This window comes from Camarhynchus parvulus, chromosome 7 (assembly GCF_901933205.1).
Source record: "Camarhynchus parvulus chromosome 7, STF_HiC, whole genome shotgun sequence".
NCBI classification, from domain to species: domain Eukaryota; kingdom Metazoa; phylum Chordata; class Aves; order Passeriformes; family Thraupidae; genus Camarhynchus; species Camarhynchus parvulus.
Window position 1 is genome coordinate 32,012,617 of NC_044577.1, and position 12,135 is coordinate 32,024,751.

General features: G+C 41.2%; 1 protein-coding gene across 2 annotated transcripts in view; it reads left to right on the plus strand.

Moving 5' to 3' along the window:
* The window catches only part of THSD7B (thrombospondin type 1 domain containing 7B), a 298,626-nt gene that overhangs the window by 202,641 nt on the left and 83,850 nt on the right, over positions 1 to 12,135 (plus strand). For both annotated transcript variants that reach the window (XM_030952035.1, XM_030952034.1), the window contains exons 14-15: positions 57 to 251; positions 4,337 to 4,600. In XM_030952035.1, coding sequence (XP_030807895.1) covers positions 57 to 251; positions 4,337 to 4,600 — 459 coding nt within the window. The remainder of the gene's footprint in view (positions 1 to 56; positions 252 to 4,336; positions 4,601 to 12,135) is intronic.

Consider the following 12,135-nt stretch of genomic DNA (forward strand, 5'->3'; position numbering starts at 1 on the left):
TATATATATATATGAGAACATAAGGCTTTCTGTGTTTTCTGTGCCCTTGCTTGCAGCTGTGACGTGCCTGTCGGAGCAGGGCGGCTCTGCCGCGGTTGGGGAGTGCGTGCGGTGGGCAGGAGCGATGCCAGCCCTGGTCCAGGAGTGCCACATTCCCTGCAAGGATGACTGCACTTTCACCCCCTGGTCTAAATTCACAGCCTGCTCCTCTGATTGTGACACAGCCAGGAGCAGAAGGCGATCACTCACAGGTATAATCTTTTACAATATTTGTCTGATTGGGAATAATGCCTCTGCAGTGTTGGAGTGATGGGAAAATCCAGAACATCCTTCATTAGTTTTTCATCTGGCACTGATCATTGCCAGCCTTATACACATTCCAGTATAAGAGCAGTGCAGAAAAACTTGCTGGTGGAAAGGTTTTAGATGGAAACCAAATTAAACAGTGACCAGGCTTTGTGCAAGTTTATCTGACCTATTAATCTGGGAAGCATGCAGAAAATACATATACAGGAGTACAAATCAGTGTGATTTTCTGGAGGAAGTTTAAAACTGGGAGTTTTGTTCTCAGCAGTATGCCCCAGTTCAACAGGGCAAATTAATACCATGAATAAAGAAAACCCAGTACCATTAGAGCGGCTTTGTTTGATCTTTTACATGTGTTCATTAAACTCACCAGTTCAAACCATTTGATGGATCAGTCTTCCATACTTGCTGTCGAGGTTTGTTATTATGTTATTTGAATGCTGGCCAAACTGAAAAGCTTTAAAACTCCTTAATATGAATAGTTTGGAACTGCATGTTTTGCTGGGAGTTGTCTTCCCCCATGTGCATAGTTAAGTAAAAAAGAATTATACTGTGCTTACATGGTTTACAAGAAATTTGCTGTTATTGTTCTTCTCAACAGTCGCATCTTTTCACGTTTCTATGTTGTATTTGAGAGCTAATATGTACCTGGCTTGAGTTTGCTCCTTTAATAGGGGTGAAACTTCAAAGATTTTGACTGTGGAGTAGAGTGCTAAAATTGCTGTAATAATATCTGCTGAAATAAAAGCTGGGACCTGAAGGGCAGCAAAATGTGGTGGCCACCACTTCTCCTTCTTCCTAGACTCACTTGTCCTTGGCTGCATGGCTGTCTTCTTACTCCATTTGTTACTGCTGGAATGTTCTGTGTGTTTTACTAACTAACAATTACAGCACACATTTATACTGGTTTCAAGCTGCTGTTCATCAGTGTGGCTCATTAAAGGATAAATATTTCTTTTTCACATAAAACCCCAGTATTATACAATGCTCTGTAGTTTCTGGCAATGAGCATATTCTAAAGTGTTCTCTATACCAGTGCCTGTATGTTTATAGTAGGAGAAATGCTTGATCCCCAGCAAAATAATAGGTACCTGCTCCTACAAAAGTATGTAAAAAATAATGAATAACTACTTACAGGTAGTTCTAATTCTGATTTTTCTTTATGGGCATTGTGCAAGTTACAAAACAGTACAGCCCTACCTATCCCCTTTCTTACTCTGCTCTAGATCAGATGGAGATCTGTTCAATTAAGTGGACCAAATATGGTTTGTAATGCCCAGGTTCTGTTGGTTTGTCTCCTCACCTGCACTGCATTTGTGACCAACCACCACCAGTCTCTCCCTATCCAACCTTGCTGGGTTCCATTTTTCCTGCCAGGATGGAGCTCGTGGTCTCAGCCAGTGGCCAGTGAAGGTGTCCTGAAAAGCAAGTGGTGAACATGCAGTGAGTGTCCCAGGTGGGGACATGACAATGCCCCAGAGAGAAGGGGATGCCCAAATCAGACACTAGCTTTGGTTTGGCCTCCTCTCAAAAGGGGAACTCAGTGAGACAGGCACCAACTTGTATTTGCTTACGTGCATCTTGAAAAATAGAGGTAGACAAAAGTCTTGGAAAAAATCTTGTCTGCAGGAACTCAAAGATTAAGGAAGATGCCATTTTCAAAAGTATTTTGTGATGTTAAGAGACCTTTATCCATTTGCATTTCATCTCTCTGTAAGTGTGCATGAATTATACCTCTTGTTCATCAACTGTGTGTGTCTGTTCTCAAGTGAATGCTTTGGCTTCATTGTAAGAGTTCATTGATAATGTCATTTAGTGGAAATCTTCTAATTGTTTGCTAAGTATTTGCTTGCCCTCCACTCAATTTTTAATAGTATAATTCATTTTACTTTGTAATTTGTCATTGACTCTACGTATGAAATTAGTCATTGCTTAAGTGAAAGACTTATTACAGAACATATCAAAATTCAAAGTCATTATAATAGAAACACCGTTTTTAGGTGAGTCTTCAGTTAATTAATACAGTCAGTTAATTCCCTGCATTATGGATACAAAAGACTCTCTGTATTTTTAATGTTTCCTATAATTTTAATGTACAGTATGTACTACCTGACAATATTTAATATATATAATATTTGTTAGTATTCAGAAATGTAATTAAAAAAGAAAATTCTATTTAATTGATGGGTTTATGTCCTCAAAAAATTTTGGAGATGGTATTTTTAGCAGCGATCTTTAAAGCAGTCTGTAAAGATGATAAAAATATCACTACCACTAATTCTAAAAATATTTCTATGGGAAGAGTATGGGATCAATGTCACTTTTCCCCTTAAAATAGGGCTTTCATAGCAGCTTCACTTAGGGGGAAGATTCCAACAAAACAGATGGCAGGACAAGTTGTTAAAAAAACCAGTCACATAAGTATGAGATTATTAACATCCTTACTTCAGTGTGTTGTGCTTAATGTCATGGTGGCAAAACGTGGGCAAATCCCAAATTCCCATGTTTACTCACATAATGCAGAGCACACAACTGAACATACAGAGTTTGTGGCTCCTCGTGGCTTCTCAAACAGAAAAGGCTGGAAATGCCGTTAGAGAGTGCTCAATCTAGTTAAAGTCTCTTAAAAGACTTTCCTTGAACTATGGGGAGTTGTACCTGCATTTCCTCATAAATATATACTTTAAAATGTAAACATAGATTTATCTACCAAACTATAAAGATGCTGATTGATTTTTTTTTTGCATAATTTTCTGCTGGCAAATTCTACATTTCCCAGAACTCTGAAAATACCATTTTGAAAGAGCTGGGGCTTGAAGGATGTTGATATTAAGAGTCTACAGGCAGGGGCCTTTCCTTGGCAGGTACATATTTGTATGGAAACAGGCATTGATGAGACCCAGCTTGCCTGTGGTGAAATGGCTCTTGGTTCCAGGCTGGAAAGGGGGTTGTTGAGTTATACAACTTATCTTTTGGTTTTAGTATCTATTTGTGTGCAATGAAGAGAAAACATTTCTTCTGGGATCAAAGCTTTAAAAACCTTCTGCAAAAGTGTTTTTAGTGCATCCAAGATTCCCAAGGAATATTTTGAGGATGGCATACAGATACAGTTTGTTGCTGATGCCAGATGCAAAGACATTCGTGAGCTCAGCCAGCATCAAGATTGTTCCACGGCACGCTGGCTGACCTGTGCCAAGAAAAGCATTGATTTTTATCTTTAGAGGCTGTGTACAGACATTTGTTCCCTTGAGCAGTCGTAGGGATGCAGACAGCTTGAACTCTCTGTTTTGCATTATTTCTTCTTGTACTGGGGACCGACCCCTTCTCATGCCTTGAAATCCTGCAGGACAAGGGCATGGAGAGTGTAATTGCAGAGAACTGTACTGTGGGTTTATTTGGATGCTGCTGCTGCTTCCTAAAACTACTGAAAGAGCTTTCTTTTAAAACCTGTTGAAGGAACAGAGCAAAGGAAAACATAAAAGCAAACACGACCATTGAAATGCTTTCCAGCGCTAATAATTTACTGAGGATTATCTTTTTCTGTTTTCTTCAAAGCATGGTTTGTGTGCACAGCTCATCTTTAACTAATTTGTAAAGAAATCTCAAAGAAGTTGTAGCTAATTTAGGGTCCTCTGGAAGTTGTCCTGGCAACCATTGATTGCGAACAAATAGAGACAAAACAATCAATTTATTTCCATCAGATAATTAGGGGAAAATGATATTATATGAAATTACAAAGCGGTTTTTGGGCAGACCATTTCTAGAGTAAGACTTTGTATCTTACTCCTTGATTTACCCATCAGAACAGGATTTCCAAGTTCTCTGGTTGCCCCTGGAGATAAGTACATTGTCCTTGCACGCCAGAGCACTGGCAGCAGCTAATAGATGCTTCAGAAACATTCCTGAATATTAACATTCAGATTGTCTTGGTTCTGATGTGTTGAATTCATGCAAGTATAAATAATATGACGTGTTGTTATCAAGAGCAGCAGATGTTGAGCTAACACGCCGATTTCTGTGGTCGGAACAGGGCGAAGCAGAAAGCGCGACAAATGCCAGAACACGGAACTTTATCCTCAAGTTGAGACGGAGCCATGCCCCTGCGAGGCGTTCACCTCCCAGCCCCATGGGAATTGGTCTGACTGCATTATCAGAGGGGGTCCAGCCGAGCTGCAGCTGGGAATGCCGGCCCAGGGAGCGGCCAGGGAGTGTGGCCAGGGCGTGCGGCTGCGAGCCATCGCCTGCTACGACAGGAGCGGCAGACTGGTGGAGCCATCTCGCTGTAGCACTTCGGGTAAGGAGGAGTAGAACAGTCCCCAACACGTGTGAATTGCACTCTGTGGCTCATGGTGGAGCTTATGCGAGGTGTGTGCTTGCTGGAATAGCTCTCACAAGTTTGCCCTGGGTGTGGAACACAGTTCTTCTAATATCTTCTTATTGCTCTTTAATACTGAAGTTTTCCTCAGTGTAAGGGTCTGCTGGCATTTCTGCTATGGAAATGAAGCACAAGAAGGCTAAAGTTGGCTACAGTGCCAGAATACCAGAGACATTTCCCTAAAATCCCATAAAAGTAAAAGTTTCAGAGGAGGTGTATTTATTTCAGTCAGCATTTTGTTTGAAGATATCTCCTACTTCTGCTTTTACTTGTTTAGAAATTTTTATTCCCTTTCACAAAGTTTGGAGGTTTGCATGGTTGTTTTCAATGAAGGAATTTGCAATTTTCTAGAGACAATTAGATTTAATCACAAAATGCCTGTGATGTCACTTGCTGTCCCTCATGACAGGCACAGGTGGCTTCAGCAGCCAGTGGTCTCCTCCTACAGTTATGTGCCTGTGTTAAGCTCAAATTCACAGAGTGTATTTTCGTAAATTCTTAGGGTATATTTTCATGTCCCTGCTTCCTGGGGTGCTGTCCACTTACATTTCTTGTATAATTAAGTAACCTATATCAGAAAGAGGGTAGAATTCAAATCAGGGAGAGCAGGGTGTGTCATTCCATTTGGGTGGTTTTTCCCCATTTCCATTATATGCAGTTCATTGAATGGTTGAAGTTGGAAGTGACCTGAAATATCATCTCATTTCACCTCCCTTCCACTATCCCAGGTTGCTCCAAGCCTTGTCCAACCTGGCCTTGAACACTTCCAGGGATGGGGCAGCCACAGCTTCTCTGGAAACCTGTGCTAGAGGTTTCTTCACCACAGTTAAGAATTTCTTCCTGATATCAAATCTAAACCTGATACCTGTGCATTTGAAGCCATTCTCCCTTGTCCTATCACTTATCACAGACATAAGCCTTTATTTTAGGAGCAAAATCTCCAGCTGGGCTGCCCCCAAACCACTGCTGCTCTCTGACTTACAGCCAAAAGCCTTGGGTCAGCTTGGAGCAGGATGTAGCAGTTAGAATTCTGCTGGTGAGCTGTATGATGGGAGGGGGAGGAATGATGTCTCAGGAGGAGATTAAGTCATACAGTGGGCACCATGAATGCTCCTGAGGGTATGAGGGAGCAGAGAAATCAGCTCTCTGGAGGGTCTTCATGATGGGGATCAGCAGCCTGAGCTGCGTGTAATAAAAGGGAAAAAAACCCTCCACCTTAATGAAGTGATTCAGTCCTGGAGTGAATTCCTCTTGCAGCTGTTGGTGGCTGTTCCAGCTGGCTGCACAGGTTCATAAAGCAGCTTTCCATGGTTTGTGTTTCAACAATGTGCTTTTGTACCAACTGATTGTGCCTCGGTGGCCCATGAAGGAGGAGTAGTACCTTTCCCTCACATTACCTTTTCTCCTGCAAAAAGGGAGCTGCTGGGTTTTGAAGGTGGGTTTGCCTGTGGCATGACTTGCTCTTTTGAAAAACTCAGGGTTTTTATCACTGTTAAAAAGGGGAGGTTGTCTATGCGTGGGGCTTTTCTAAATAACCTTGAAGCCTGTTTTCTGTCAGTGATATTTATGTGGCATTTTTAATGGTCTGGCTTCTCTTAGGGAGGTAGTAGGGAGTGGTAGCTCCAGGGGAATATTGTTCACTTTCTTGTCTTCAGGTTTTTATGTGAGCAAAAATGATTGTGGCACTGTCCTGGCACAGGGCCCACATCAGAGGCAGAGGGGTGGTCAGTGACTTTGGGCATAGACTGACTGAAAATGGGCAGAAGCTCCACAGGCTCCACTTCTATCACCTAGGACCTGCCTTCCAAGGTTACACGAAGACAAGTCTGATATTTATTGTCTCTGGAGCTGAGAACTTTCAAAATGCACTTCTGAACACCTTATTGAATTAGTGATAGAAACAAATCATTATCCAATTAATAATTAGCAGAATGCTTTTCAACCATAATGGAGAAGAGCAATTTACAGAAGCATGAAGAATTGCTAAGCCCTGAGAAATTATTCATGACAGTGTTTTTTTGAAGCAGCTCAGTTTGTCTTGCTCACCATTAGTATCAGGTGACCTTTTAACATTTGCTGGCTGGCCATGATTATGGCTAATTAATCCATTGTTTTATATATTGAATGCCAATCACTGTGCTATCTGGGCACTGTTCTTGCTTTATGAGGTGGGGATAAGCAGCTTCCTCTTTTACTCCTTTCAGACTTCTCTTTGTTTCTTGCTCTTTTCCTTCTGCAGGACGGTGCTTTTCCTTCCTTTCCCTTGAACCAGAACAGAAGTGAGAAGTTGTAAGACTTAGACCTCAGTTCTTTGATGGGTCCTTTTGAAGAACTGCAGAATGTAGAAAGAGAGATTTAGGGATGTAAATTGGTCCTCAAGAGTAGGAGCAAATTTGTCCCAGGTTTGATAATGTCTCGAGTTCATGGTGTAGGACAATAAAAATGGTATAGAACAGAATAGCTTAGTTTGTAGCTTTTCTGGAGGGCAAGCTCTGGGCTTGTGCCTTCTTGCTGCAGTGATTTTCATTTTCCCTGACTGAAACCTTGTGAACTTAGACTTGAGTAAGGTTTATTTCACTTGGTCAGTGTGACCTATTATGTGAGAGTATCAAAGTTGTCAAGTGAATGTACAATTCACTTGAGTCTGGTGTAGAAATAAACTGCTCAGAAGGGTTCTGGTTCTGGGGCCCTTCTCTGATGCTGACTTTTTGGGGTGATTCTGCATTTGCAGCTTGGAGGGTGAGGGGGGAACCTAAACAAAAACCCAGTTCAGTCTGTGCATCTGTGTTTCCTATGAGTTTAGACTCTAACTGTCCTAAGCCTATTATCTGCAAATATATTAACCCTTTAAGCATACCTTCACAACTGGAAATGGACATTTTCTCCCCATTGGTGTAGTTACTGCAAGCAGAGTATCCCAAGGTCCAGACAGAGTCAAGACAGAAGCATTCCAGCTGCTCCTTTTTGGAAATGCTGTATCTACCTGCCTGAGATCTACAGTTTGTTCTGTACCAGGGCCTGAAGCCCGGGCTGGAGGGAGACACCTCTGCCCTGACCCACCAGAGCTGAGCAAGCCTGGTGGCAACACTTTGGGTCAGCTGTAGTGGACATGCTGATCACCACTGACTGATTTACCCATCCTCACTGCCATTTAATTGTGTGTTAGCTTGTGGTCATTAGGTATGACAAGCTTAAAAATACCAATCACAGGCTTTTCTGAATTTTATTCCTTTCTATACCAAATCTTTTCTCCTGGAAAAAAAGTACACTTTTTTTTTTTTTTTCATAGCTGGATTTTTTGATAAACTGCTCTATTTTGGTGGTGTCACCTTTTTCCTTGATCACCCATTCAATAAGCTTGAGAAATGAGTGATCTGCATTTTCCAGTTGAGCTAGTGATTTTCTCCCAAGTTTGGTTCACCCTTGTTTTTCTTCCTTTAGTTTGGAAATGCACCCATGAAATCATGGATAGAGGTAACTACCTCTAAATACATTACAAAAATATAATTGGTAGTTTGCCTCCATTTCGCTTCCCATCAGAAGGCTTCTTATATTGAGTTGAGCTCACTGCTAGTCCAGAGGGTCTTCATTTTCTAACTGTGTCTGGAGCATCCTCCTTGGCCATGAAATTGTCCTTTTAATTGCAGTTCATCCGCTTCTCAATCTGTCATCTGAGCTGCTCATACTATTTTTGAATTTCCATCTCCTTTGTTTTGAACGATTTCCCGTCGTCCCTTTGCTTCTCTCTCTTGTGTGCGATGCCAACAGGGTTTTTTTAATCTTAGAGGAACACAGGGTGCCTCATCTTTTCCAAATCAAAGCTGGAGATTTCTGTGCACTTGCATGGAGGTTCTGCTTTTGATCCGATGAGCAATTTATGGAAAGCAGAAGTTTATGAACAGTGCTTATCCTATTCAAATTCTACTGTGCTCACAACAACGGGAACGTGGAAGAAAAAGGCACCACAGACAAATAGATCCTGGTTTTAAATCACAGAGTGCTTAGCTGTGACCTGCACTCACCTTAAAAAGCTTTAATTATCTCTGAATTTATGGAGGGCACAGCAGGGATGCTCAGACACCTCCTTACTCTCAAGAGTGCAGTGTCTCCTTCTGTGAGCTCCCGCTTCTGGTGGACAAACCCATCCTAAAATGAAAATGCTGGGATTGACTCCCCCATTCTAGGAGAAAATGAGCTGTTTTCAGGTGGTTTTTAATCCCTAGATTTTAATAAGCATTCTGCAGTTTTTTATTTGCATAGCTCAAAAGCCATTAGCAGAGCCTAATAGGTTAAAGGAATATGAGTCAGATCTGTCCTGATCTGAAAGCAAACTTGCTGCTCCTACAAGGTTTTGGGGGAAAAATGAAAAAAAAGGTTGAAAATGCAACATTGAATAGGTACTTGTTTAATTTTGGAAGTGTATCAGTTTTGGTAATTACTGTGGTATACATTTTTGCACATCTAGTAAATTTTATTTTGAAGAGTGAAATTGTAGAAATCCCTGATTTTGAAAACCTTCAGAAATAGGAACTTTTCTGAACAGACATATCTTTGTGTTTTTGAAAATATTCCAAAGTTTAATTTTGTTCTTAGTCTGAGTGACTTTCTATATTGAAATTTCACTTTTTAGTACAACCTGTTGATTTCAGAACCCAGCTAGGCTTTCTGTAATCACTTCCCAAAGATAACAAAGACATCCCTGTGTTATCAACACTGCAGCACAAATCCAAAACACAGCCCCATACCAGAAACTGTGAAGAAAATTAACTCTACCCCAGCCAAAACCAGCACAGTCTCTCTCTGTGGCCTTTTTATTACACGGCTGGATTTTATTAATGACTGTATTGCTACTGGAAAGCTTTTCAAAGACTGCTTGAGGAGGAAGCTTCAGCTAAAAATTGACCTTATTTTCTGTCTATCCCATCCCCTGATATGGGAATTAAGGCTGGATCACAGGACTGTCCTGCCCTCGAGTACCCACTTCAGGACTCTTTGAAGCCACTGCCACCTTTGACTGTTTTCAGCTAAATAACTTCTAAATTTAGCTCCGAAATCCTGGCTGGGTTCTGCTCTGGACTCTCTCTGACATTCCTACATGTCTCCTTGGGTGTGTGGTGACACTTTTAATTACAGCTGTGGCTGCCAGGGGAGCTGTAACACAGACACAGAGCCTGGGAAGGACCTGGCCTCCACTTCTTGTTTGACTACAGGATTTTTACATATTGCTCCCAAAACAGTGCTCAAAGAATGGTGATTTATTCCTTATCTTTTCCTTTGCTTTTTCTATTTTTTTTCTTTTTCAAAATCTGTTCACCATGAGAAAATTTGGCCACGGCTCTTCTTTTATGGATGTTAAAAGACTTATCAAATGAAATTGGATCACAGGACAACTGTTCAGACATTGAGTTCTCTGTGTTTTTCTGGCAACAGAATCAAAGATAAACAGCCATCAAAAAAGTTATTTCTGAATGGGTCAAACTGGCTATCAAAGAAGCTTATTTAAGGCAAGGTGAGACTTCCCCTGAGGCGTTAGTACACAGAAATGCACATTCTTCTAGGTCTTTATCTTCTTAGAGAAAGGAAGCATGCATCTTAAGAAAAAATATTTAGAGACTTGGCTTTTGGAGCAGCATCTTCTGTAAGTGCTGCATTTAGTCAGAGTGATGTCTGTTGTTACTCCTTGGCTCTAAATACACATCTTTATTGCTTATCTTCTTGCCCAAATTTCTTTTATGCTTTTTGCTGCATTCCATAAAATGACCCCTTTGAAGAGGTGGCAGTGCCAGACTTTATGAAGGAATGGCTTTTTACTGCCCTCAAAGAGACTTTTCTCATGTTTGACATTCACCATCAGCTGCCTCTTGCTGGACCACCTCTGCCCACCCTTGCTCGTGTCCATCACTTTTGTTTCTATTATTGGGCTCAGTTAGGGTATTTTTTGTTTTGTTGTTTTTTACAGATTGATTAAAACTCTTCCATGGGACTTGGGAATGTTTTTAGTGTAGAAATTGTAACTCAGTGTCGAAATAGTCTATGGGAGCTTTAGGAGAGCTGTGATAGCAGGTTAATGCACTGGACGATCTCCTGCCCTGATTTCTGCAGCAGGCTGTGGAAAAAGAATTTCCTTGAAATGTGGCCCATCTCTTCAGCCTTAATAACACATTTGTCACAAATACAGCCTGTTATGAGGCAAGGCTCTAATAAAATGTTACCATACAAAGATAGACTTAGAATTAACATTTTTCTCTCCCTGCATGTCATTCCATTTAATATGCTATATTGGAAGTGTGAAGAAATATTTAGCCTAGTCCTATTCATGAATTAAATATTCTAGTCCTAAGACCTCTGTACTTCTACTGCTCTTGGAGAGCTTCATGATCCCTCTGGGATGTGTGGCTGCACTGGGAAGTGATGTGGGAGTTCATAGGATTCCTCTCATGTCTTATGTGGGAGTTTTTGCAGCATTTTTAAACCTTTTTGCCTTTTATACAACTCTGATGAGCAGGACTTTCAGGCAAATAAATGGATGACAATTTTTGAGTGGAGAGTGACAATTCCATATCTTTACCACTGCTGGGGAGCCCTGTGCAGCTGGACGTAGTAGGTACTGTGGTGGAGTTCAGTGGGCATTAAAGGGTTTAATGTCTGACACATTCTGAAGATTTTCAGAAGCAACTTAATTAAAATTAAACCTAAACTTCAGCTCAGTCTGTTCTGAGGATTATCCTTGTGATACTGATGAGTAGTAGAGAATTTATCCTACCTTAGTCTGTTTCTGGGCCTGAAATACACTTTAATAGCTCTCTGTCCTCCAAGGTTTGCAAATGAGGATGGTGTAAATTAAATTACTGGGAGACTGGTTTGCAAATCTTCAAATATCCCTCAGTGCAGACAGATTTTCCCACTGTGACATCTTGGCTCTCATTTGTATTTGGTTAACATGGGGGAGTGACCGCTAACAATAGTGTGGTTTAACAGGATTGCATTGCCTTCTGCTTCTGAATTCACTGAAGTCCTCCAGCACAGGAGATTGAACTACACAACCAGGGAGCTCAAAGTCACACTGCAAAATGGAAACAAAAGTCTATCAGAAATTCAGTACATCAATACTCTGTGCTGGGGCCTGCTAGTGTGACAAAAACGTCCTGTTTCCCTCTCAAGGTTTTCCATCATATAAATGAGTCACTGCTCTCCCCGTGCCTGAGCTGTGGAGAACCAGGACTGTTCCCTTCTGCAAAATCGTGGTTTTGTCAGATGTTTTTTATAGTACAGCTTTATTCAAGGAGGTCAGATGCTTCTGCAGCAAGGTGACCTCTAACAGGGGGAGTGAAACTCCTTATGCAAGCAGATGGGGCCTGGCAGCAGCTACGTGGATTTTGGGAATGCATTCATGGATCTTCCTGGTGCTGGTAATGGTTAGTGTCATCCTTAAAACAGCACCTGTATAATTAAAG